Raw genomic sequence first — 25,754 nt, 5'->3', positions numbered from 1 at the left:
CTGATCCGACATGTTGGGAAGAGCATCATAAACTAACCCCACCTCCCTTGTTTCCCAGCACAGCATCTGTAAATCGCTACATCTCGTTTGCGATGCCAGTGATCACCGCGTCTATAGCAACCAACTACGTCGTTAGAGAAACCGCGTTGACTGGCTGTTATGCTATTGCCCTTCTTTCAGACAGGTAAGCACGCTTTCGTCGACACGTCGATAGGCCTGCTTGCATAGGCCGCCAACTGAACAGCTGGTCCAGTCGTTTGAATTCAACGCAACTAGGCAGGAGAAACCGCAGAGATCAAAAAGTCCTGCGCTGCGCGCCCGTGTCTTCGTAGTGAATCGTTGAGAGCGATCACGTAACGTACCTGTTTACCCTCCACCAGTATTTCTAATACTGCTCCCGGAAGCTGCACTGGCGATATGGTGTAACAGCAATAATAGCAAAAAGTTGTTGTTAACGTCGAAAGGAAGTTGCTATCGAGAAGTGAAAGACAACGTGAGATATCCTCTTTGTTAGCACCATCTCCCACTATGAGTAGGCCTGTCTAAACTGTTCCAACTTTTTCTGTTCAAGCTCGGGTTGTACATAGACTTTCGGCAGTTGAGACTTGTGCTATTTGTTGCTGCACGTGTTCCGAGAAATCCTGTCCAATTTAGTGCTTCAAACGCCGTCGAAGCCGTTAGTTCCCTACAATAGAAGGATTTTGCCGGACAACCGCACTGAGCATTGCATGCTTCTGTTGGGCTGCTAAAGGCCGCAGGTGTTGGAGTTAGTGTTTTCGGTGCTGCTTCGGCAGACGCTGATCGAGAGATGCGTCTGTGTTCTTACAGCTGCTCACTGATCGTGGCCGATATGTTGCTTTAGCAGCTGACGTTGTTCGCTGTTCATCGTCGACATGTAGACTCGGCTAATCCGACAAGCGTTCGCACGATCTAGCCATTATAGAGGCTTACTAATACCATACATCAGTGGCTGAGGCCATACTGGACACCAACTATCGTCTATGGAGTGTATCATGCTGTACTCTATATAGCGGTACTGCAACTGATGTGTGAATACGCAAAAGCACGGGCGCGATTAGAAACCGTCGAGCTAGACGCGCGCAGATAAACGCTGTCAACAGCGGGTGCTCACGGTGGCCATAATGTCGATGGTGCCGTAATTTTCTCTCTGTTGGTGTTGGTATGAATATTAGCAGATCACTGCGGTAGAAAAAGTGATTTTAATGAGTTCTCTTCGTGACGACTTCACCTACGATGTGGTGCTTCGACAGTTGTTGAGACTTTCTCTGTTGATACCGATGAGGTTGACGCAGCCGAGTTGAGGTCTGGTGCCCACTGCCACTCAATGAGATCGTGTTTGATCTCGGAATAATTCTATTGTGGTCTTCTGACTGAGCGCTTCAAAGTTCAAGTACCAATTGTCAGTTTTTGTTGCGAGCCACTTTTTGAGCAAAGATCGACATTCGTGATGTAACGATTATTTGTTTGTCCATAGTAGCATTTCGCTGAGTGGTAAAGCTCGACGTGTCCTTACTGTCCGTTTTCAGGTGACAAGCCTATCGTAACCGTGGGCGCGGCTAGAGCCTGACAGGGCTCCGCTTTGCATTTCCATCAAGTACAGATAATTTGGAGAACACAAAACTGCCCAGAGAATCTTTGTTTATAGCAAAAATATGAGGCGAGTACATCTGGAAGCCATTTCGATGTTTCTGTCTTGGCTACTTCTTGGCACGACGAGTGTTCACGTGTCAGCGCAGGTACGCTTTGGGTTATTGGGGGTGGTGTGTGTGGTAGATAGTGATTAACAGGAAATAAGAGTGTTTCAACAAGGATGCCTCTCACAAATTTCTTAGGAAGAGGCTAATATGGCAGTATTTTTAGTATTATTAATGCCTCATTAATTAATTAAAGCTGCAAATTTTCCGTTTCAATACTTTTTTTTAGAATCTAGCTATAGGACATTATTGCAGGCTATCAATCAAGCCTGGCTATATACTGCTTAAGCATTTCTATTTAGTTAGCTAATTCTTTTTGTCAAACAATGCTACCCGGTGCACACAGATGGCCAGATACGTATACGATATATGCCCAAGTGATCAGTTTATCAAAGCACTCTATTTTAAAGTATCAGACTGTTGTATTGATTTAAGACAATCCGTTTTAATGAAAACTAAAAATAAAATAAGCACAATAATAATTTACCATGTGCTTTATTCTTTGTTGTATAGACGTTGAGATTCCACCCGTAGGCAACCACTGGGCGGAACATCATACAAATGAAGTGAAATAAGCACATCTAGGCAAATTAGGTTAATAAAAAAAGTTCTATCGCCTAACTTGGGACAGACAATTGTCGCTTAAAATGAGTGAAACGTTCATTTGGTTGTAACGTTCAGTTCTGAAAAATATGCTAGAGGTACCAGACTGCTATTGTTAGTACTGCGTTTGATAATAGTATTCCTCATTTTTTAACGACAAAGCGTAAATTTTGAGAAAAAAATCGTGACAGCTAGGTTAAGGTACGCTTGCTGGCCAAACAGGCTCCGTCATTTGAACCTGGTCTACGAGATGACGTATCCCGTTCACTCTGTTTCTGGTACATCTGTCTAGGCAAACGGAACTAACGTTTGTCTACACAACCCATTATCCGTAAACGAGTTAATTCTGTTATTGGGTCTCCTCTTAGATATTCTCTGTTTTCAACGGTGACAGCTTCATAGTCCGACAAGATTGATGCTGCCCATCTATAAGCGGTGCATCGAAATTCGAACAGACGTTTGAAAGGAAGGTTTTTATGTGGCCTGACACAGACACATGCGCGCGACGCGTTGGGTGAAGCTTTGATAAATGACTTCAATTTAGGGCTTGCACCGCTGACGAAACTGTATCAAAAAAGACGTCCTCACAAGGAAGTAATGGTAACGTGTCTGCCTACTAATTCGTGGAATACAGATAAATGCAGTAGAAAAAGCTCTAAGAATTTTTGCGGTTTGGTCCCTTCAGATTGCTCATATCGAGGTCCCCCTGCTCTGACAACAAGTCGCTAAATCAGCGCTAAAACAGCGGCGCAAAAAGCCTGCCGTAGAAGCAATAGCTGAGAGTCAGCCAAAAAAAGTTCAAGTTTCAAATAAATTATTTTTTCATGGCAAGTAATTCCGCGCTAAATAGTTTTTCGTGACTGTCCAATATAATACGGTCTGCTACTGTTTCGGCTGCACTCCTCAGAGAATTCAGAGCTAATGCTTGTTTTATCGGCCTGTAAGACTTTCTATCGGATTTCGAAGATATAAAATCTGCAGCTGAAATGTTCATGAGCAATTCGATTAATGGCACACCCTGGTATGTTAGAGTTAGTCATCAGAGCGAGATCTAGATACCACCACGATGGTCAGAGTCAATCAAATCTATCCGTCTGACCAGCTACGACTAACCGCTCGCAGAATGTGTTTCAATATACATACACATATATAACTGTATCGAAACAAGAGCGGATACTTTGAACATTTTTTTTTTACATGTGTAGAGAGTCCCATATTCTGCAGTCATGTTTATTCAGTATAATCTTGATCGACTTCGATCGCAGCTTCAGTTTGGGATCTACACCACTTTCAGTGACGTTTTAACGATATCGGTAGTTGGGCATTCGTTAAAGCTCCATCCGAATGAATATACTCGACACAAAGAAGCAAAAGTGTCAAATTTTGGACAGATAACAAACCCAGAGTTTCAAAGATAAAAGCGCTAAGGATCCGGAAAATTCCCACAGGTGCAAAAAAAGCTAACCGTTTTAGCTTATCTGTATGACTTCAGTGGCAATTTGATAGTAGATATTTCCCTTTTGGAAGCAGCTGCTAATTTCTGAATGAAAAATCCATAAATATCTGGAGCGGATTTTGCATTGCTTTAAAGAATTTTAGGTCGTTTAAGCCTTATTGAGAACCTCATGCTTCGTCTCGCCGATTTTTTTTCTCTCGCCGAAACGTCCCACGAACGCTAACAATAACGTAGACTAAGAATTTTCGCCAGGAAAGGAAGTTTAAATTCTGCCTAGAAGTTCGTCCTGCGTCAAGAGATTGGATAAGTGCTGAGCTTTGTTTCGATTGACGTTAAAAAATGACGTACTGCTTTCCGCCATAATAAGTTTATGATTTTTTTCAAGAAAAAACCAGCTCCATTCTACTACTAAAAAAATCGTAGGTGAGCGAACGCTTACCATGCAAACAGCAGGACAAAGTGTGGCCGAATTTCAAGGGCAGGCTTTATTAGATGATAATAGCATATATATGGATAATGTATTTCTAATAATCTACGAATCTAACTCTCAGGATTTACCGCCTACAAAGCGTTTCAGCTGGACCCCCTTGACAACAAGCACTTTTTTGCCTAAAATGATGCAAATGTAATGCGTGCTAATCCGATGAGCATATGCCCTCACAGGTTAAAGACATTTGAAATAGGTGAGCCGGAACAAGGCGCGTTGATTTCTACTTCGGCGAACGTTCGATTCGATGATCTCTCATTGAAATACAATAAGCAGAGTTGGACGATTCTGCAGACCTCGAAAGCCAACGCTGATTCTCCGTTAACTCGTCAATGACCTCTTCGTTCTGTCACATACACACTTAAAATATAATCTGTCTACGCAGTCGTACGCCTTATTCAAGGTCTTTCTGCGTTGCTTTTGGCCACACCAGCCAAAGAAGTAACCGCGTGTAACGAAAAGACAAGGGCAACAGATCTCTTGAGCGCAGAGCTCGCTACGTGTATCGATGAAAAACTCTCGTCGAATTTCTCGTTTTTCTACTGTGGCGTAAGAGGGGTATTTTAGAAGTGGTTTATAAGGTTTTTTAACCCGAGTTGCGAACGCCCATTCTTGACAGAGATGATAAATAGTCAATGCAATTATACGATTATGCAGGAAGGTGCCAAGTCGGTCCTGGTCGAAGCTGGGTACAGCGGTGATCCTCGCGGATATTTCGAATTTTAGCTTGTGTATATGTAAAAATCGCCTATCAGGACACCTAATACCGAACTGAATGTTAACTTGCTTGCCTCACTAAGCTAAATAGAGCTCTTCTGGTCCCTGTTCATCAATGAAATAAAAAACACAAATCGATGAATGCAGGCAATGCTCGCTTTCCTTCGGTGCGCCACAAAAAATACTAACAAAAAACAAAAATCACATTCGATACGTGGAGCATTTTATTTAGAAATAATAGTTTTTGCTTTTCGTAATGACAAAACAGTGAGCTGCCTTTTTGGGTCCAAAATACGAATCGAAAAAAAATTAGGCCCCTTCATAGGCCGACTAGAATGATACGGATACAGTTTTGCGCAGATGATGAGTAATAAACATATACGAACTAATCGACAAACCCCATAATATTAGTTATTTTTCGTTTGGTTCTCTAACAGGGCCTATTTGTTGAGACCTATTGTTGCGCTTGTTTATATTACAGTAATTTCACGGAGAGAACTATGTATTTTAGGGATACAGTCGAATATTGGTCTGACTGCTCATTTATGTTTCGTGTTTCCTTTAGTCCTGTGCATATACTAAGTCTCTGATCGAAATAGACCAGCTGAAATATCTGCATTAAATCTCATAGACGGCACACAAATACTTGCCTTGCAAGGAATTGCCTTAACGAAAAAGCCTATTTATGTGTTCACCTATCGCTTGGGAAGACGACGTACTATTTGTAAACGCGTTAAAGCAATGCGGTCAACGCATCGTAGGGTAGGCTATGTACGCATAGAGGCGTGCGGGTGCTGTCGTTTTGCATGAATTCTTCAGTAGGCTTTAGCCAAGCTGAGATTAGGTGGCATTCAACTACCTCGTATTAGGAAATCGCGGCTGGTTCGTCTAGCTTCCTATATGACAATGTGTAATAGTGGATTTTTTGTCCGCCATTACGCCCGTTACGCCAATAGCTAAATGAAACTTTAATGGAATCGTTTGGCTTGATCGGTGCTGCTTTGGTCATCATTTTCTTCACATTTATGCGATCGTTCATCAATCAATTAATATGTAGCGATCCTGCCAGTGGCATAAATAACTCAGGCTCAACTAGAACGATAGCGAAAAGCTTTACCGAAAACAGTATTTTCGTTCAGTAATATATATGTTCGTGTTTCATACGGTAGTTCAGTGTATAAACACGGGCAAAATCCCGTGTTGATGTAGCTCTTCTGGTACATTCACATTCAGTTTTTCTTTTTTGTCCAGGGACATATACGAAGTCTATAGCAGCTACATAACGGGGCAGTCGTCTAATCTTCTTTGTTGACGACTGACCCCTGTTACATCGATAAGATGAGCAGTAATGCACGATATGTTGATTTATAGATAATAATAATACTAAATACGTTTGATGAGATGTTGCTTATTGTGGGGGTGCGAGGAGAATTGGCTGGGCTTAGCCCCCAGTTGTTTTCTATTTATTCCTACGATTTTTGATTGTTTCAGAAGCATATTTACGTCATTTAGTTCACTAATATTTTGATCGAGAGTGACTTCATTCTATGGTCTTCTCCTTCTTTGTTTAGCATTATCATTAAACGTGTGAATCTGTGCTTCATAAAAACATAACTTGTAGATGTTTATCCTGAAAGATATTTGTTATTGAAACGGATAGGTGATTCTTACCATTCAAGCCGATACATCTCTAAAATAAGGGTTGCCTGCTCTACGTCTAATACCGTCATTGCTACTGGCATTCAGTTAGACGGGTGGCTCCCAGCATAGCACGAAGTATATCCGCCTATGGCCGGTTTCTAACCTAATCAACTTTATCAAAGGCTACGTGCTCCGCTTTAAAAAAAATCACCCATTTCCAGCACAGTTGAAACATCGTGTGTTGCACGAATAGCTAGACAAATAGAGGCTTTCGAGTGACACAAGTGGACAATGGCGATGCCTAAGCGATACCGCCTGCTTATTTGAATAAATCGTCAGGCTTTGATTGATTTAAATAGAAGTTCAGTTGAACAAATGGTGAAGACATTGCCTGGTAGAAAGGAGACGAAGGCCTAAGTCGGATGAGCTATCAGGGCTGTACTAATCTTGCTCGAAACACCTCCGAACGAAAGCTATGATACGCTGATAAGCATAATGTATCAATACCTGCCCATTTAGGGGTCTAGTCTCAGTGGGTGAAAGTGCAGTAGATTAAGAGCACGGGCGATAGTAATCCATGCATCTCTGCTATTAGAGGTCTGATCTTTGAAAAACAATATACAATGTATTTTTGCGTTAGGGAACATGTGATAATTAACAGTAACGTTAAATCTGTTTTCGTTATATAATCAACACTGGGACGGTCGTTCACTTCTTACCTTTGACACTGTATATATATATATATATATGTATATATGATTCGTTTTGAAAAAACAGGAAAAGCTGTGTTGTACATTTGCGTGTATATCTGTAGTATGTCTGAATACGAATAAGACGGCTCCTATAAACGTAAGCGTTTGGTGCAGGGAGAACTACTAGCATGTTGCATATGGTACTATGTAAAACCAAATAAAGTTATAATGCATTGAATTCGGTTGAGAAAGTTAAATTTTTTCCATGAAGTTTTCTGTGAAATTCTATTTTTAGAATAAGCATATAAATTAGGCCTCACACATATTAGCTAATTACTGCAATCAATTCATTTCACCCTGTTTAGTGTTGCTACAATTGCTTCCCTTTCGCTATAGGACTTCGGCATGGGAGGTGAAATCGCTGATACCGTAGCCCACGAAATTGAAGTGCCCTGGGTGAACTACGATATTCATACAAGTGCCAGCATCTCGGACTCAGTAGAAGACACACAACCTACAACCGCTAAAGATTCGATCGTCACTATGCCGACGGCGAACTCGAATACCAAACCGCCTTTGCTAGCTGAGGGTCGAGGTTTAATATCAACCTTCCAGCCGGTTACGAGTCTACTGACAACGTCCGCACCCATTCTCACGCAACGAAACGCAGCTAACTCGACGGATGCCAAGTTTTCAGGGGGACTAATGCTCTTGCCATCATGGAGTACCTGTGCCCTCATAACAACCAGCATCCTAACAGTAATAATTAGAACGATGCTTTGAACGAATAGCGATCTTAAGAGATTGTTATTGCCCACGTGCGGGAAGTCATGAAGACGCGTTGGTAATACAACAAACTCAGCCGTCGATCTTTTGCTATATATTCTATTTTGTGATATAATAAACAAGCGTGTCAATTATATATTTTATTTGTAAAATCAATCGTGGTTCCACTTAACAATAAAAATTAATTCGGTAAATTCTAGTTTAACATTATTCATAAATAGTAAAATCAGTAGCGATTTAAGCATAGTGAAGTTGTCTTGACCTACCGTGCGTGTTAGTCTGAAGTAAGACCTTCAAAAGTTTTTTCGATTTTGAAGCATATGCTGTTCATTAGCATCTATATTAAATCTCTAATTCCTAATTAGCCTTGGTGTCGATCCAACAAATGGCCCTTCGGGCGTTTATGTACTTGGCCAATCCACACAGAACTGTCCAAACTTTATCTAGTGCCTTTGGCATACGAACGTTTACCAGAAAGAACGTTCGGCAGGGAAATGTCTGACTAAAGAATGCTCACGATGGCTTGACGCGACTTTTCCTTAAAAGCCGAGATTATCCTTAATAGTTTAGATATATGATGTATACTTTATAAATGGGGACGGATGGTTTCATTATACGCATCGGATAACTTTATAGTATTTCTTTGGAATTTTACGACCCGCTCGCTATTTACCAACAGAGACGTACTACCATATGATCTTGTCAACGGACACAGCTCGTCCTACAACACCGTCTTACTCTTAGTTACCGAAAAAATAGAATAACATCGTGCGAAACATAAGAACGATCAGCAGTTTTACCTTGAAGTTCCGCTGTTCTTCAAACGGGCTGATTGAGATTTATTATGGTCTATTACGCCCTTGTGCCCACCCTAGATTGTGTATTTGTTTCTCCCAAACATGCAAGATATTGTGTATGTTTAGACATCGTTTGTTGCATTACATAGGAAACAGTTAATTTAATATCGATCCACATTAATTATCTCACATTAATTATTGTGCCTAATCGTTCTCATAGAATTTCCTATACGTGTCAACTAAAAATAGTTAGTATATCTATATATATATATATATATAACGAGAATTATCGCATAGAGATAGGCACAATCGTGACGTATTTTTTTCAATATTATTACATATGATGGATTACAGTTCATGCAATGTGGTCTAGTCCAGTATTTACAATCAACAGTATGTTGCATACGAATGTATGCGCACAAATGAAAAATAATATAGTTGAATAAATGTTTACTTACTATATGCTTATTTTAAAAGCGGCCTGAGGTACGCCAAGGCATTGGTCTGATCGGCCTGGTCCTCTGCAGCGCACTAATTCCCGTTAACTTCGCTTTGCGGTCGTGCGGCTACCATGTACCATGAATATCTTTTCTTCATTCAGGGATGACACTTTATGTTGTCGCTGTTATTTGCGTCCGGTAGGTTCCGACGTCGCAGGTTCGTGATTATTAAGCGTGTGAGAACGTAATCTGTACTCATTGAGTAGTTAATTCCGATAAGCGTACTCACTCGTTGATACCCGTAAATGAATCCCGTACGAGATAGGCCAAAAGTGCAACCCTTTTGCCGATAAAAAAAAATAATTTTTTTTTTAATTTTGAAGTAGTGAACTAAACAAACAGGCCGACCGATCGAAGCATACCAGCGGTAGTGCGTCGTCTGTCGTAGATGGGAGGCAGGTAAGAGCTGACTACAAAATGGTGCTTCCTGAATTAAACACAAACTTAAGCTCTTAACGTATACCTTCAATGCACCAAGTTATAAATACCGCAGTAGTTCCGCTCGTGTTTACCAACATGCGATATAACTGCTCTAATCGATGTAACTGCACGACATCGTCACTCTGCCGACTCAGTTCCAAACAACTTAATCATATCAGTGGCGATAGTAGAATTTCATCTGCAGTAGTCTCCCTCAGTGCCTTTCGTAAGATTAACAGATGTGCGTGAGAATGTCAGTGTTGATCTTCATTCATGAGTACTACGGGTTGTTTAAAGGAAGTGGGATGTGCCAGTACTCAGATTTATAGTTCAGTCTTTTAAAGTGATCCCATTAAGCTGACCCTTGAGCATCCGTGTACTGATCTCGTAGACAGTATATATATATTAACGCGTTTATTTTTTATTGGAGTGTTTTCGCGGATTGACATTGGCCGTGTGGCAAAAAACTTCCTCTCCCGAAAGCAGTCAAGGCTCCTTTGTAAATTGGTAGTGCGCGTCAAAATGTCTGTGTCTGAACGGTTTTTGCAGTTCAGAAGCTTTTGTCAGCTTCGAGGAATATGCGGATAACGATAGCTTATGAACGTTTACTAGTACAACTGGTAATAACATGAGTGTCAGCTGTAGACCAGCTCTTTACGGATGTCTGTAGCCCATAGATTCTGGGTTCCTCGATATATCGGTAAAATTAACATAGGGTGCGGAAAGCGCAAGTAAGCAAGAGTGGCTCCATATAACATAGTTTTTCGCCAACCCTAATACGTTTGAGGTGCTTTGCAACGTCCGCCTTTTACTTCTCGTTGGACACTACTACAGAAACTGTAAGGTACGGGCGGCGTTGGTCCTATAGACATGCGTTACCGTGTCCCTTAAGCATCCCTTAAGATAAGATCTGCGTAAAACATCCTGCATGCTTGTCTAGCTTATAGGCGACTAATGCTTTCAGTGAGTTACTCTAGCCTAATGCGCATTTTGTATGCATTATAAAATAATAAAAATTATAACGTAAAATAGAGACCGTTGCTTGACAGACGCTTGGTGGCTGGCTCTCGTCCATCATCGGGGCGAAAGTTGAGGCAGTGACGCTTGTCTCGGTAAAGCGGGTCACAAGGAGTCACTGTTATAGTTCAATGACTGCTAGAGGTTGTGGATAGCTAAGCGAAAATTCTAGGTCGAGCGAATCATTAGGCTGCATTTTGTGAGGACTACCATTTTAAAACTTTCAATAAATCTAGCTAATAGCCTAAGTCTTAATTGCTCGATACCTAAACATTCTAAATTCTATATAATTTCCCACGTCATTCATCAGTGTGTTTAAAGGTCAACGAACACGTATGTTCTGCCATGTGGAGTCCTACCCAAAAATAATCAAAGGTATAGAAAGATCGTACAAACGCACTTAGTTCGTTCTCTGGGAGTCACTGGGAACTGGAAGTTTATAGTCTGAGTTAGCTGTATCAAACGGATTACCAATCTACGTGATCCTGATCGCGCCTCAGAGTTAAATTTTCTTTACTGAGTAAGACGTCATTGTTACCAGGGGTAGCTGCATACAATAATCAGAGGCAACGGTCATCAATCATAAACAGCAAACGGAATAAAGCGCTAGGCCTGTCTAGCGTACCTATCAAACATGTAATAAATGCCTATATATTAGGGTCAATACATAGCATGAGATGTAAAAGCAAAATATCTTGTTTAACTTAAACAAGAATCACTATGCGGACCAAATTATGCCAATTATACGGATTTCTATATACCTATAGCTAGAGTGTCTCATCAGAACGTTTCGAAACGAGCAACTAGCATGGAGTTTACTATTATTGTTGACGATCCATTTATCTTGTTCACGTTCTCTCCAGCCAAAGAAAATCGTGATGCTAGCCGGCCAAGATTAGGTCATTAGGGGGCCGGAATTTCTTTAGGCCATATTGTTGCTTTATAGTATATTGTTGTACGTGGCATCTTGGCAAAGACACCACGTACAACAATATACTTCGAAAGGCTTCGAGAATTTGCATACATTTCGTACATGTTATATTACTTGACAGCTAGCTCACCTTCTTTTGGATTGAACGAAGACCTATATATTTCGAATATACGGTTGTACACATTGCTTCAATTGCAGCTAACTTATTTTTGCGGTGACCGCGATCGCTCAGCGGTAACCTGTTTGCCCCTAGTAGGGTTGAGCACACCTAGTGAGATGGTCAATGTTTACCCCGTGTTAAACACAAACTATATATGGTTCGTCTGTGTTTCGCATATTTCCCAAGTGTTTTTTTTGTGATTCATTTTTTCTAAAGTTTTCATTTTTCTAACAGAAAAGCTTGATAGGTCCACGAAAAGACTAGCGTTTCGTGGACCTAGCAACAAAAGCGGCCGTTCCCTGAGCTAAATGGAGAATCGAGCTCGAATCTTTAAACACCCTGCATAAGTACAATGATGTGATCATTTCATGCTCGTTTGTCATTGTTGTTTCAGCAAATCTACTCAGAGTTCGTTAAGCTCGAATCCGTTTCAATGGTCGCAGTCGATAATATTTTACAAAACTAAACAATGCTTTCATATATATATAAGGCGCATTAGTTTCATTGGTTTACTCGAATCCGTCTTCACCCGAAGCACGTTACGTTTTGCATCTCGCGTTTGAATCGATCCAACATATCTACCAGATACTATAAGAGCGCCGTTCTGTTACGCATCTTCACACGTACCGCATTTAACATGCTTTGTCTCTCGTGTGGCAAACATGGGCGCCCCCTTGCCTGTCCCAAAAAAAACACTGAGAAAAAAATTACATTTATCTTTTTTTAATAGCAACATGTCAACCGCGAGATGTACTGTGCGTGTTCAGTAGGAGGCAGGGTAGCCGTTGCCCTGCGAATCCTGCTGGGTCGATTAAATGTGGGTATCCAGAAGGGCCCGCTGTTGGGCTAGTTTCCATGTTATTTGCTCGATGGTATGTGTCGAACATGTTGTCAGTTGATATGTAGTATACTGGGTGGCGCGAAAAGCCTGTTAACAGTTCAAAATCTTCGCTCTACATTGGTTCAAAGGGCAGAGTAGTGCATCAAAGTTTACAGGAAAAGTAAGGTTAAAACGTCCAAAGTGTCAAGTAACTTTTTTGAACGGTCGATACGCTTCTGTGTCACTTCAAATCAAAAGTGGGGGGTTAGTAACTACCAAAGGGATTAGCAACTAACCAGAGTAGACGTGTTTTGTACCGCCGCTATTTCTTTTTTTAGGCTTTCTTTACCTCTGAAAAACTGTTAACTGTTTACTCTGCTACTATCGACGCCGACAAGAAGCTTCGTAACTATGTCCGGGGATGCTGTATCATTTCACACTGCAGATACGATCGAATTTATCTAATATAGATGACCGCAAACATCAATACGAATAGCTATTTACCACGCTAATTGAAATAAATTATATCAATCACAGTCTGTAGATAGAGGACCCTTTGCATTTTCCCTAATGTTTCCTTAATGTAAAACCTTTTAAGCTGATAAATAGTTTTTGAGCAGGTACCCCCTCTACTCATCACTCTGAATTTTATGACGGAAATTTTGCGCCAACCTATATTTTCAATAATTATCGTTCTACAAGTTAGACGTTTTGACAGTTCGCCGAGTTAATTGAAAAGGTTAGTGCAGATGAATATGCTAAAGAGGTTCTTTTACTAGGGGTGATATTCTACAAAGTTCCTGCATTCGAAAGCGTGCTTCCTATACCACTGGCTGAACTTCTAAGTTGAGGCATTTACAATTTTTTCTATTGGCATTGTTTTTACATTTTTTTTTTTAAGTTTGCATAGATCTCCAACGAATTTCGCGTGACACCAATTGTAAAATGGGCAAAAAAAAAATAGAGATTAGACGTGCAAGATATGGTCGCAGCTTATTATGACGAGTGTTTTATATTCTGTTCTGAAAGATATCGTTATGCTTCTACGACTGATAGTAAGCTTTGCTATTTTAAAGGTAGAGAGGAGTGTTGATTGTATATAGTACACATTGTGTACGTTGTCGATGCAACAGATCCGGCTGGAAATGATTCAACATTTCTTATTTAGAACTATCTAGAACTAAACGCTTTCCATTATAGTTAAAGGTAGGAGCCGCTATCCTAACTGCTATTAACAGCCGATAGCCGTCAATGACTAAAGGTTGTCCCGCGCCCGCGATACCTGGTAGCACCGCTGACGAAGCTTTTCATTGATCTTCCTAGTTAACGGAAGGTACATGTTATGCATCTATCGCATCGCCCTATCGCATTTTGTCACACGCATTAGTTATTTGTTGTCACGAGAGTATCGAGGCTAAAGGGCTTTAGCTTCAACAAGAAAGGATTCAATGGCCCAATATTCAACAAGGACACACAGGTAGAAGAAGTATTTGTGTTTATAATTTCAAATGACGTTTCAGCTGTTGAAAAAGAGTGTCATCTATTTTACTGTTTCCGAGCCCTAAGATAGATCACTATCACACGTAATTTTTCAGAGAACAGTTACTGTTACAATATTCTCCACTTTCTCACTAGCTCATAACCTGTTTAACTAAATTCAGTGCGACATCCCTACATGTGATGGCAAATCTGTGTGACGAAGGGACGCACAGAAGTATCACCGGATGCAGTCTTCACGTAACCGATATGATACTGAACAAACTAAACGACCAAATGAACGCAGATATACACACGGCTGTGGTACAGTGCAATGACGTCCCGCTAGCGAGCGGCAATGGCCGACCTGAAGGAGGTCTGAAGAATCGACCAGTTAGTAGTGTGTGCGTGTTAGGTTTGACTCTTGAAGTCTTGTTCGTTCATCTCAATGGAAAGCGCAAAAGTACCTTTGACGGTGAGTCCTTCCCGACTTTAAGTAACGTCATTCCACACACAGAATGGTCCCTATCGTTCGCTAGAACTCTACCTACAGCTATTTCACATCAACGACGTTATTCTTAAATGTTGAGGATAGATCTTTCATATTTAGAAAATTAAATTAGTCAGAAAGAGCCAGGCAAGTGTCAATGTGTTTACCTCCTCTAACACCTTTAACTTATCGAAGTTTATATTAGTCAATCTCCAGCTATCAAGCAGTATCAAGCGGCGCCTAGTAACGCGGCGCGTATCGAATGATTTGTACATCTAGTTTTTATCAATTTTTGCGTTATGTATGTTGGGTAAAATAAGTCACAAGTGTCGCTAATATGTATCCTAGTTAATATTACAGAGATTAAACAGACACATCATATATGGTATCAATAGCCTAATAGCTGCTATGCGAATTTTCGCTCTAATTCGAGCTCTCGTCGTCTTACTTGTGGTCGTGAAACTTTTTGCGGTTAGATGGTAAAACCGATGCCCTTGAGCGACTGTTTGGCGATCTGAACACACAACCTGCGGTGAGAAAACACTGGTTAGGACCATATCAGCACGGATAATATTATGACTGGATTTTTCGTCTGTATTTCTGATTCGGATGTTTTGAAATATGGTGGTGATCTGTATAATAACAGTCTCTGGAAATGCAGCTGATTTAGTATAATAAAGAACAGGCAGTACTGCGTACGTTCGTACACACCTTGAAAACTACCTATATAGTCAAGAGTAATTCATTTGAAACAAATCTCAGTATCTTGTGGGAAAAACAGTCACTACTATCGCTTTTTTTCTATAAAGAGATCACTTTGATGAGCCGTGCATGAATCAAGCACAAGGGTCGACGGCCATATTTTATCGTCGAACCACGTGCTTTTATGCGAACCCCCTGACTCGAATCAGAGCTAAGTGTCTTGGAGCTTGCGCCTAAACAGGGAAAGCTTTCAGGCTTAATGCACACTTGGAACAGAACACGATAGGAACAGGTTTAGGGTGGCAGCCTCACCTATTTCTAGTGCGATGCATTGCTCGATACGACAGCAGATCTCATAATCAGATTCTGATTCCAGCGGCATGAGAGAAAACTCTATTCTATTCAGGTGGCATTATGCATTAAAATTAATAGCTATAAATATATCAAGGTTATTTTGGCTTTTACCGAATTCTCGTTCAAACTTATACTGCATAGCCTTAGAAAGCATGCGTCCTGATCAGTCGGATAAGATGAAATTTAATTTTCAGAACAAAATGCATTCAACTTAAAGTTTTTCACCGGTACTTTTGCTTGTGCAGAATCGATACAGATAAAAAGCCAAAATTCGTAGACACTTGCGCTATTCATACCTTTCTGCTAAGACACATGGTGATGATTCCGCCATCAGTTAGCTAGAATTTTCACCTCTGTCTTTTGTTACATGTTAATTTAAGCCATACAAGTGAGAAATCAATATTTACAACGCAAATAAGCTTTATTTTTTGGTACTTGCCAAACTCATCTTAAATGGATTTTGTTTACAATTAAGATACATTATCCTTCCAGGGCTAACTTAGCGGTCATAATACACGTATTTTGAAATTTTTCCACGCTTGGCGGAACCACATTTTGAACCCGAACCGCTGAATTCGGTGGGCAGCTGCGTAAGTACTCTAGCGTTGTAGTCGCTAGATGTAGCGGGTTCGTTTATTTACGCTTTCCTAATATGCAAGGGTTCTCAGAAAGCTCCCGTTCAGTCTCAGGTAAATCTTCCTCCTCATTTAATTAAAAAAAAATATATGTGTATTTATGATGTCCGAAGAGCTTCCAAAAGGCAGAAGGGCAGATACGAATTTTATGTCAGTCTTGAGTTCTCTGAATACTCTTAATACCCCCGACCGTCTCATACACGCTAAATATATAAAGCTACTGTAGGCAAGGATAAGGATTTCTTTTTATGTTATTAGTTTTATCTACTTTTAGGACTGTCTTCAGCTTAATTCAGATCATCCACAATTCCATAGATTTGGTTAAGGACAGCAAATGTACTCAAACCTTACATCGATTTCAGTACGAGTTGCCGCCGCAGAAACTACGACATACCAAATTCAGTTTTAAAGTGCGGTTCGGTTCCACCAGTGGTTCTGGCACAAGGAAAGCTCATTGTATCTATCACAAAATGGTTACATATAAAAGTCGCCTTTACTCAATTACGATTAAAAACTCATTGTCTTCCATGAAGCAGATAATTCAGAGTATTTTAATTAGCGAGCCCGCCCTTTTCTGCGAAACACCTTCCCAGCCTATGTTACCGTATACACAAAAAAAAAAAGTCACTTACATCGCCACATCCGTATTTATTGTACAAGAACCCGTTTCCCCCTTCAGCTATTCATTACGAATGTTACTGCTTGATTGTCAGAAAACTACGTTAAGAAAGTATTCAGCTACTACAGAGATGTTTCCAGTCCTTGTCCTAGTGCTGACGATAACTTACATCCATTAAATACTCTTGGATAAAATATCGGTCTTATCGCCGTCCTTTCGATGTACGGCGTGTACATTGGTTTTACTTAGCCTCTTATTGCCGCCGTCAGACTGAATCAACAAACAGAAATTGACCGATAATTAAACAAACATAGCCATTGTAGCACCTGCAGATTGTCGGCCACTTCGAGACACGAGTACACCCACAGTTGCTACTGTTGCTAAGGCGAAAAACCACGCTGGATTCAATAGTGTAGGCACAACGTCAGCCCACTAGAAAGCTCGATTCTTCTAAGTACATAGTTCGATTGTTCGCTGTAAGAACCGCTATTCGGCGCGTAACTTACCGAACGACACAAAAACGTTGTGGTCACGTAACACTTTACGTTTGATGCGTTCTGCTTCTAAAGAGACGCGTAAAGAGACGCTTCTAATTGTCATACTGGTGATAATCAGATTATGTAGCTTCTATCTGAATCTATTTCTGTACTCGATCGTGGAAGGTACCGAAAACTCGGCTTGATTTAACAGTATCCGTGTACAATGTCACCAAATCGTTAGTCAGTGTTGAAACGCCTATAGTGAGGACACGTCGGGCTTGGTCAATAAATAAACCCTAGCACATGTTTAAGCATATACAGTGATCGCGGATCATTTATACGCGAACATTTCTTTCTGCAGTCCGCGCCATTTGAAAGCCCTGACTTGAACGAAGCGTGAATCAATCGGAGGTTATTTTCGTGCTCTTCTGTACCATTGTCGAAGTTAGCTATCTACATAAGTCGAGGTGGGAGAATCTCGTGAAAAGTAAACATAAAGCAAACAAAAAACTGCAAAGAGCTGTAACGGATTATCTCATTAGCGACCCATGTCAAACCCAACAAAAAGAGTAGTTTTATTGAGGAACAGATGCACGGCCCTAATCAGCAAAAGCTTATGTAGCCCAGCGTCAGCTTCCTCTGTTGCCATTGAGCTTTGGTTTTTGTGAAATTTAACCGAGTCCGTCTGGAGACGACGATGCAATTCCTTATACACGGGCCTACAAATTAGCCAGCACCTCAGAGGCTGCATCAGATCGGAAGTAAATCTGCCAGTGTCTCTGAATGTAATCAAAGCGGCGTAAAATATCGATCAATTGATGTAAACCTTGATTATTGACAGAGTTGACTCCTATCCCAGCCATTTGCTGGAAGTAAGTTTCTATTAGAATTTAAGCGTGGTTCTTTTTCATCTAATCAACTTTTCGCGGAGATAATCGTGAAATAATAAAATTCTAATAATCATACATTTGTTGCATTTTACAAAGCTTAATGGCCTATAATAATTATGATTAAATAAAGAAACAGACGATTTTCTGTAATTTTAAACAGTGATGTTGTTTCAACTACATGTAGTTGTCCCCGTACATAATACGGGGGCAACTACATTACAGAGCCCCTATCTGCATCGGCTTTTAAGTATTGTTCCGCTACTTAGCCAACCGTTTCATTCCGACCATTTTGCCACAGCTATATATTTTAAATAATCGGTAAGTCAATGAAATTACTTATAGTATTTGAAACTAAGTCAGATTAAACCAAGTACGTATCAGCTAAATGATAAACGATAACCTTGCTTGCTACGTGGAGCCTTGTCATTAGCGCATGTTAGCGCATCTCAAGTAGTCGAAACATTGAATAATGGTTTCCTACTTTTGATGTCCTAATACTTACAAAAAACATTTTCCTTTAGGCAGGCGTTTACTTGGAGAAATTAAAAAAAAATCGCATTGCCTTCGCGCTGTTTTTGCTCTGTGATTGCTGCTAATTTACTTGAATTAGTTATTTCGCAATCTGCTATTTTGAAAGCACGATCATGTACAGCCTTGAGAATTGATTCCTGTACATGGCTGTGGCATGTACACTGTAGAGTCGCCACCAGCTCGCAGTTAAATCCAACTTATTATGAAGTTCTAGGAATGTCCTTATATCTTTTTTCGGCTTATGTAGAGCGTGTTTTCTAGATCGATTTATAACTCCCTTTATTTCAAATAATAATGCTTTATATCTTTACGAAGTTTGCAAACACAGCTCTGAATTAAGCTGCTAGTATTATTCCCAACGTCTTGCCAAGATGGCTAACAGAAATGCAACTATATATAAAAACAACCCTATACATAAAAAACGTTCAATCTCTCATGCACTAAAGGTATTTACAGCGTTCGTTCATAGCGTTCGTAGCAGCATCGTAACAATAGAAACTTCAATAATAAGTAGTCGAAGTGAAGTTCTGCTCAAAATGGCACAGTTAAAATTGCCCTATATTGTCTCTTCAGTTCTTCAAGAACCTCTCGGAAACAATACGAATCTTAGCTTACTTACTCGTATTTCTCATTACGTTTTTCAGCTATCCCCAATTAGACTTTTTCTCGTTGTCACAAAATGAATCGGTGCTAACTTGAAAGTAAAACTTGTCGTTGCTCGGTCCACTGTAACTTAACTTTGTCATTTGTAACGAGTCAATTGGTCTAAGATCATCCTAGTCCATTATTTCACGTTCAGATTTCCGCAGGCGTAATTTTTCGTTTTTGGTTTCCTAGTAATGAAAAAGTTTCTTAAAATACGTCGCGCCTTCTACGCCATCTCTCGTCTGACCCACGCTGTCAAAGTTACAATCTATCCTGACTATTTTACCTATTGTGGACGGAGTCTGCCAAAGACGCATGTTCTCGTACCTCTCTGCTATTAGATTCCTACCGCCACCCCCTAACTGCAGCATATTTAGTCAGGCCGTTTAGCAATAAAGTAGCTTCTGCTATTTTAGAGATTGTTTTATAAACGATAACATGGCAACAAGCATCAATTTTGCAAGAGATAATCCACTGTCACACCGATCGAAGTTCTTGTCCTGATTATTATCATTATTATATACATATTCTCGTAGAGTGCTGCTATCAAATCGTGCCCTCTAATATATACCTGTTGCGAGACCTTACCTCGACATTTCCGCTCCCTTAATTAAGCCGCTCATTCTCGGTTTTTGTTCGCTTACATGCCATAGACCACTATTGTTGTCGCATTGTCTAGCAGCGCCCACAGTACCGTCGCACTCCTCAAGGCAGGCATTTATTTTTGCATCTCTTCTACAGGCGGCCATTGCCTAACATCGCTAGCAGCCTTAGCAGGCCCGGCCACACATTCTTTCGCTTGCATTCTGAGCCGGTCCCGTCCGTCTCTCGCTCCTCCACCACGTTCACTTGTGAGCGAAGCTCCGTGATCTCGCTGCTGCGACTCGCCTGCTTTTTTTCCCGTAACAGCTGGCTCGACCTCTCTCCAGACCTGTGCGTCGCCATAGCAATTCGTCATTTGTCATATCGATCTCGACGGTGTTTGCTCATCCACCAATTGTTTGTGCCAAAACGTTCTTTACGTTGATTTGCTTTCTCAATCGCAGGCGACCCAGCGAAAGGGTTTCGGTTTCCCTGAAAACGCCGTATTGGCGTCATTCCTCGTTCTATCAGATTGTATAGCGGTACGTAGCCGAGCCGGCGTTCAAGCTCGAAGATTGGATTGGTGTAAAAGTTCGTCATAATGTCGAAGTTGTACTTTGCGTTGTTTTTTACCGCGTTGTTCGCGCTGTACGCCGAAACCGATGTGAGTATTCGGAAGTAGCGTGTTTAAATATTTCGGTGATCTATCGAATGAATGTGCAGGCTTTGAGCTCGACCCAACGGTACCACAGAGCTTCCCGCAAAGAAAACGATGGTCACGCCGCTAGCGGGTCGATTTCGTGACACACATCTCGTGACTTTTTTCTTTATCTATTAACCTTCAAATGTGGGTTGTTTTGATACCAGCTCAAATTTAATAGTGGAGTGCGTTACAATGTGAGATTAAAGCAGACACCGTTTCGGACGTTTCTTCAGCTAGTAGAGTTAAGCTTAACATATGTTCGTACGTGGGGTAAGCAATACGGTACACGACGAATCATGCTCATCTTCTCAGCGCGTGGCTTTATTATTACTGTCTGGTCTTTTACAAGCTAAAATGTAAACAATCATTTTTAAGATAGTCCATTTGCATAGGTGTTTAATGCGATTCCTACGTTAGTAGTTATATAGTTCTTAACTAAAATCATGTTGTAGCGCGTCAGATCCACGTAAGCCAACAATGTCTTCTACTTCAGTACTCCTTTCAATTTAAGATATTTATTATGTTTAAGCTTCAAGTGTTCCTCAATTTTTTCCTTCAAACTTTCGAGTTTCTTAGCCTAAACTTTGGCAAAGCTAACGTTTCGCATCGTGTGCTTAATTCGCACGGTACTTGTGAGCCGTTTTCTGGTGCTGGGTTGTACTATTCTAAAACTACTGATAACGTAGCGACAAATAAATGGAGTATTCGCTTTAAGCGTATTATACAATTCAAACTTAAGCTGCTTTTCCACGTTTTTAAATTTAAACGCTTGAAAACGGTACGAGATCATCGCTAGCTCCCAGCTAACACTCGCTAGATCGCAGAACGCACATCGTTTACGTAAGCCCACGTGAGTGAATAATCGCCTCATGACTTTCATCATCGCAGGCACCCGCCGCAAGGATTACGGTTCTTCTGTTAGTGTTAACTTCAATGATGATCCGGAACATGCTAATTTTTTTAAGCTTTCCCAAACGACCTATCTACACACGTAACGTATACGCTTATTACCCTTAACTAGTTTACCTCAAACGGCATGAAATTGGCTTTCAGTTCTGTATCGGTTTCATACTGCAAAAATATAGATTCACTGGTTTTGTGCCGTGTCGAAAATGGTCGTTTCTACAAGCTGTTGAAGCGCGCTTGACGTCGATAAACGCAAGGCCTCGTTTTCACAGGCGTATTCATAAAAACGCGGATACAGTATCTAAATTGCTGCGATATTTTGAACGGCACCGAATTCCCTGCCCTCTTCCCCAAGAAATGTAAAACACCTACTTCAGTTTTGGCTGAGGATCCGTGCCTAATACTAGCAGTATTGTTAATAGGATGTTTAGCGATCTGTCCAATTTAGCAAAATGACTTGTAAAGCGAACGTGGCCACCTGATGCCTTGGCCATAAAACTCTGCGTAGATAGCGTTCTCGAGTAACGGTGCAAATTGATCTGGTCGCTTGCGTCAGATTCTCTCAGTCGTTTCGATAAAAGATAAAAGTTCCTTGGGTAAAAAATATCATTTGGATGATTGATCTTTGTATAGGAGTCATCCCTTGTCCGAGACGTATTGAAGATTTGCGGAAAATGGTCATATTGTGATATTGGTTGCTGCAAGGCGGGTTTTATTAATTTCGTTATGGAAGAAGTTCTTCTACCGCCATGCGCTCGTTTCCATTGTATTCTAACTGCATATTGGAAATACACTGCTGATAAAGGCTTGTTCGGTTAACTAATCAATCAAATAAACTAACATGAATAAAGATACGCTACAGGCCCATCAAAATAAACTGTCCGATCATTTCAGCTACTACTAAAATGAAGATGCAATCATTTAGTGACCATCTGCCCAACCAATATGATTACCTATGCCAGTTGATTCCGAATCTAATGCAGCGCTCCATATGCGAAACGCTTCGTTAGAGACCCTGTTCAGGTCAGCAATAATTGGCTATACATTGGTTATATCCTTATGCGACGTGCTATTAAGTAGAAGATTAAAGGCCGCATTAATGTAGAAGGATCGAGATCAAGCACGAGTCAGACGACGGTTTCATAAAACATATTTGGCATACAACGTCAAGGAAACAGCGTCGGCGTCTCTATCCGGATACGAACTTAAATAGCAGCTCGGCCAAATACTATCTTTAACATGTACCCCTGTATCTTTATCTGTGTCTGTGTATGTTCAGGGGGAGTCGGAAGAGACCAGCGTGACTACTACCACGACCCCAGAATTTGTCGAGAGCCTGACCGAAAACGATCATTTAGAAGAATCAACGATAACCACGAACGGGTCTCAGCCGAAACCGCACTGCGATAGCTCGATCCCACAAACTGCAGCTAGTGGAATACTCCTTTTAACCCTGACCACTCTAGTACTCCGTTAAGCCCTAGTTACCAGAACCTCAACAGCGTTGTTTGAAGGAGCGGACCCATTAATCAAACACGACTATAGGAACAACACTAATAACCGAACTGAGAACAGCATAATAAAAGCAGTTAGTACTATTTGACTAGTATCAATACTGCTAAACCCTTAGCTAGTACATGTGACAGGACCCTCCCGTACGGGTCACCCACATCGACGTCCATTTTTTCCCCGAAAAACAGGCTCGCCTCGACGAAAGGCTAGGCACAGGAAGAAAATTCGGTGAAATGGGCCTGCATGTGATTTCGCATGTCAGCACAGGCCTAAAATAATTTCATACATGATACCCCACTGGGAATTTTATTATATTGACTAATGTAATTTTATTGTTGTTCTAACGTACCTGAGCGACAAAGTATATTCGAAAAGGTTTACATGCCGACGTAGTAAATCCGGGGCTAGTAGTCGACAGGGCAAATTGATTGATAGAGAAATACAAATGCATTAATCTGCCAATAATAATAAAGTTTTTTTGCAAAAAAAGAAATATATAGGTAAACAGTTATAAGGCGTAATTTGTAAAAAAAAAAAAAAAGGTGCTTGATTTGTTGGGAATTTAGTGTTAATTATTTCTATCGTTTATTATCATTAGTATCAATGTCAACATTGCGATAGGGAGGATATAATTGCCATTTCATCTAAAATCGAAACGTTTTTCTTTGAAATTTTCTAGATTTAATATCAATGCCGTAGAAAACTCGACTGTTAAAGAATATTGAGTGATAATAGCGGCCATTACGATATAATTTGAAGAAGCACTTCCGATGTCACCTTTAACCCTCATATGTGTAATAAAATAACTGTATAAAAATATGAAAAGTGTTTTGCTTCGTAGATGCGTTTTTGCTAAAAAGTTGCTCCTTTATTGTCGACTATTCATATAAAGGTCGCCATCTCCCTCTCGATTGTTTACAAGCCGCCCGGTGTGCTCCGCTCATTGTTCATATATATATATATATATATATATATATATATATTTCGTTCACTCTCTAACAAAATACAATATTTTTCTATAATTATATTCTGAAAAAAGAAAAACATCAGATTCTACTCATCGGCTCAATATCGAATTGTTTCGTAATTGAATATATAATTTATAATGTGAACGTTGCCAAACCGAGCCTACCACAAATTGGGACACCTCGATTTCAGGATATGTCAAAGGCAAAATTCATACTATTTAGTGATTGACTTTGATTTTGGCCGGCAGTTTTGATTATATTTGTATTTTTCGTTGCGTATGTGCGGGTCAATATGAGTTCCCAATGCGATTAATGTTGCATATCCTCCGATTGGTTGACGCCTTCGGTCACGATGCAGGCTCTCCGTTCGGCCTATGATGCTACAGGTAACTGCGGACATCCGTTACTGGAAGTCATGTTAAGAGAGAAGCGAATCCGTCTCGCCCGTGTTCGCCTGACGATGCATGTCGGTAAGTGAAGCCCATAACCACTACCCACTAACTTGAGTCCCAGTCGGGACGACATCCGAAGCATTATTAAGTTTCAAAAAGGAAACAGCCTACGGTGTATTGGGAGAATGCAGGTTTTCTGCACCATTCGGGTTTACGGCAGATCTTTTTCTTTTGGTATTATAGAATAACGCTCTTACGACAACTTACGTTAGACATGAATTTACCTTCATAAGAAAAGATTTGTGATACACTAACTTGTGATTAATATAGTGACTGATTTGTAACGACCGATCACGAGCAGCACGAGCTGATAAACAGCATAAAATTCGAGATCTGGATATGTTCATTTGTCTTTCTAGCTCTATAGCATGTTCTTGCGTTTGGCACTCAAATTGGCTGTGAAAACAATATCATCTTAAGACAATCCTAAATGTTCCATTCGAAGAAGTTTTATACAGATGTCACACACCAAAACAGGGAGCTGTCGCCGATAAGTTTACGCTCGCTGAGTATATGTGTTTCCGACAAGGCCTATTTCTGTCTGTGTATGTGTACGGTTTTCTAGGTACTGATATCGTGACGGCGCTCTGCTTATGTGTTATGTTATACTGAATTATACTAGATAGGATCAGTCTAAATACTAAATAGGTCGGAACAGAATTATCGGAGATCTCCTTAGAGTTTGTTAAACTGGTAGTCGCTGGTATATCGATTTTATGTGGCTTTAGGTATAGGCCATAAAGCGAAAGAATAGACCTACGATTTCTTGACCTAAATAACACCTAATGTCGAAAGACTTTTTCCATACGCAACAGATGGGGCTCTACTAACTCATCAGGAGAAATAGCTGTTCATTTATGAATTTGTTTATGTAATTACGGCCATTAGAAAAGCAAACAACATTGATGCTTCGTTTCAGCCTAGCAATACTGAATATATAGAACAGTGCGCGTTGACAATCACTGGTATATCACCTTGGTTTATACATATAATACATTATGCCATATAAATAATGCTCGTATAATGAACTCTACGAAACGTGATTGTTCAGTTTCATCTATTACCATT

At 40.5% G+C, this 25,754-nt stretch overlaps 2 protein-coding genes and 2 long non-coding RNA genes across 10 annotated transcripts in view; 2 read left to right on the top strand and 2 right to left on the bottom strand.

Annotated features, from left to right (window-relative positions):
* Positions 1 to 10,326, bottom strand: part of LOC111270647 (N-alpha-acetyltransferase 50) — a 29,287-nt gene extending 18,961 nt beyond the window's left edge. Inside the window, exon 1 of one of the 3 annotated variants that reach the window (XM_022850995.2) lies at positions 9,353 to 10,326. The gene's annotated coding sequence lies outside the window, so the exon portion shown is untranslated. The remainder of the gene's footprint in view (positions 1 to 9,352) is intronic. The other 2 variants (XM_022850996.2, XM_022850991.2) reach the window with 2 other exon arrangements.
* LOC111270648 (uncharacterized) lies at positions 45 to 8,291 on the top strand. 4 transcript variants are annotated; one of them, XM_022850999.2, is made up of 3 exons: positions 45 to 184; positions 1,548 to 1,757; positions 7,708 to 8,291. In XM_022850999.2, the coding sequence occupies exons 2-3, from the start codon at positions 1,674 to 1,676 to the stop codon at positions 8,092 to 8,094; spliced, it is 471 nt and encodes a 156-aa protein (XP_022706734.1). In that variant the 5' UTR covers positions 45 to 184; positions 1,548 to 1,673; the 3' UTR covers positions 8,095 to 8,291. The 4 variants fall into 4 exon arrangements, with proteins under 4 accessions (XP_022706734.1, XP_022706733.1, XP_022706735.1 ...); XM_022850998.2 differs by lacking the exon at positions 45 to 184 and adding an exon at positions 209 to 493; XM_022851000.2 differs by lacking the exon at positions 45 to 184 and adding an exon at positions 209 to 1,323.
* Positions 10,327 to 11,663: 1,337 nt separating the features above from the next.
* On the bottom strand, positions 11,664 to 20,335 carry LOC111270650 (uncharacterized). Of its 2 annotated transcripts, none has more exons than XR_015315021.1 (3): positions 20,152 to 20,335; positions 15,157 to 15,235; positions 11,664 to 12,600 (listed from the first exon to the last, which is right to left on the bottom strand). It is a non-coding gene; the product is annotated as an uncharacterized LOC111270650 (long non-coding RNA). The 2 variants fall into 2 exon arrangements; XR_002686389.2 differs by lacking the exon at positions 11,664 to 12,600 and adding an exon at positions 14,221 to 14,596.
* Positions 20,336 to 20,531: 196 nt separating this feature from the next.
* On the top strand, positions 20,532 to 24,091 carry LOC111270649 (uncharacterized). The gene is made up of 2 exons (XR_002686388.2): positions 20,532 to 20,809; positions 23,034 to 24,091. It is a non-coding gene; the product is annotated as an uncharacterized LOC111270649 (long non-coding RNA).
* Positions 24,092 to 25,754: the final 1,663 nt, after the last annotated feature.

Source organism: Varroa jacobsoni, unplaced genomic scaffold (genome assembly GCF_002532875.2).
Source record: "Varroa jacobsoni isolate VJ856 unplaced genomic scaffold, vjacob_1.0 contig00045, whole genome shotgun sequence".
Taxonomy (NCBI): domain Eukaryota; kingdom Metazoa; phylum Arthropoda; class Arachnida; order Mesostigmata; family Varroidae; genus Varroa; species Varroa jacobsoni.
Note: the sequence above shows the minus strand (reverse complement) of the source record. Positions and strands in the feature narration are given on the sequence as shown.

What these genes read in the sequence shown, in the direction of transcription:
- LOC111270648 (XM_022850999.2), top strand. Translation starts at nt 1,674, where the DNA reads ATGAGGCGAGTACATCTGGAAGCCATTTCGATGTTTCTGTCTTGGCTA. An exon ending in GTGTTCACGTGTCAGCGCAG is followed by an intron (nt 1,758 to 7,707) that starts GTACGCTTTGGG and finishes CTTTCGCTATAG; the next exon opens with GACTTCGGCATGGGAGGTGA.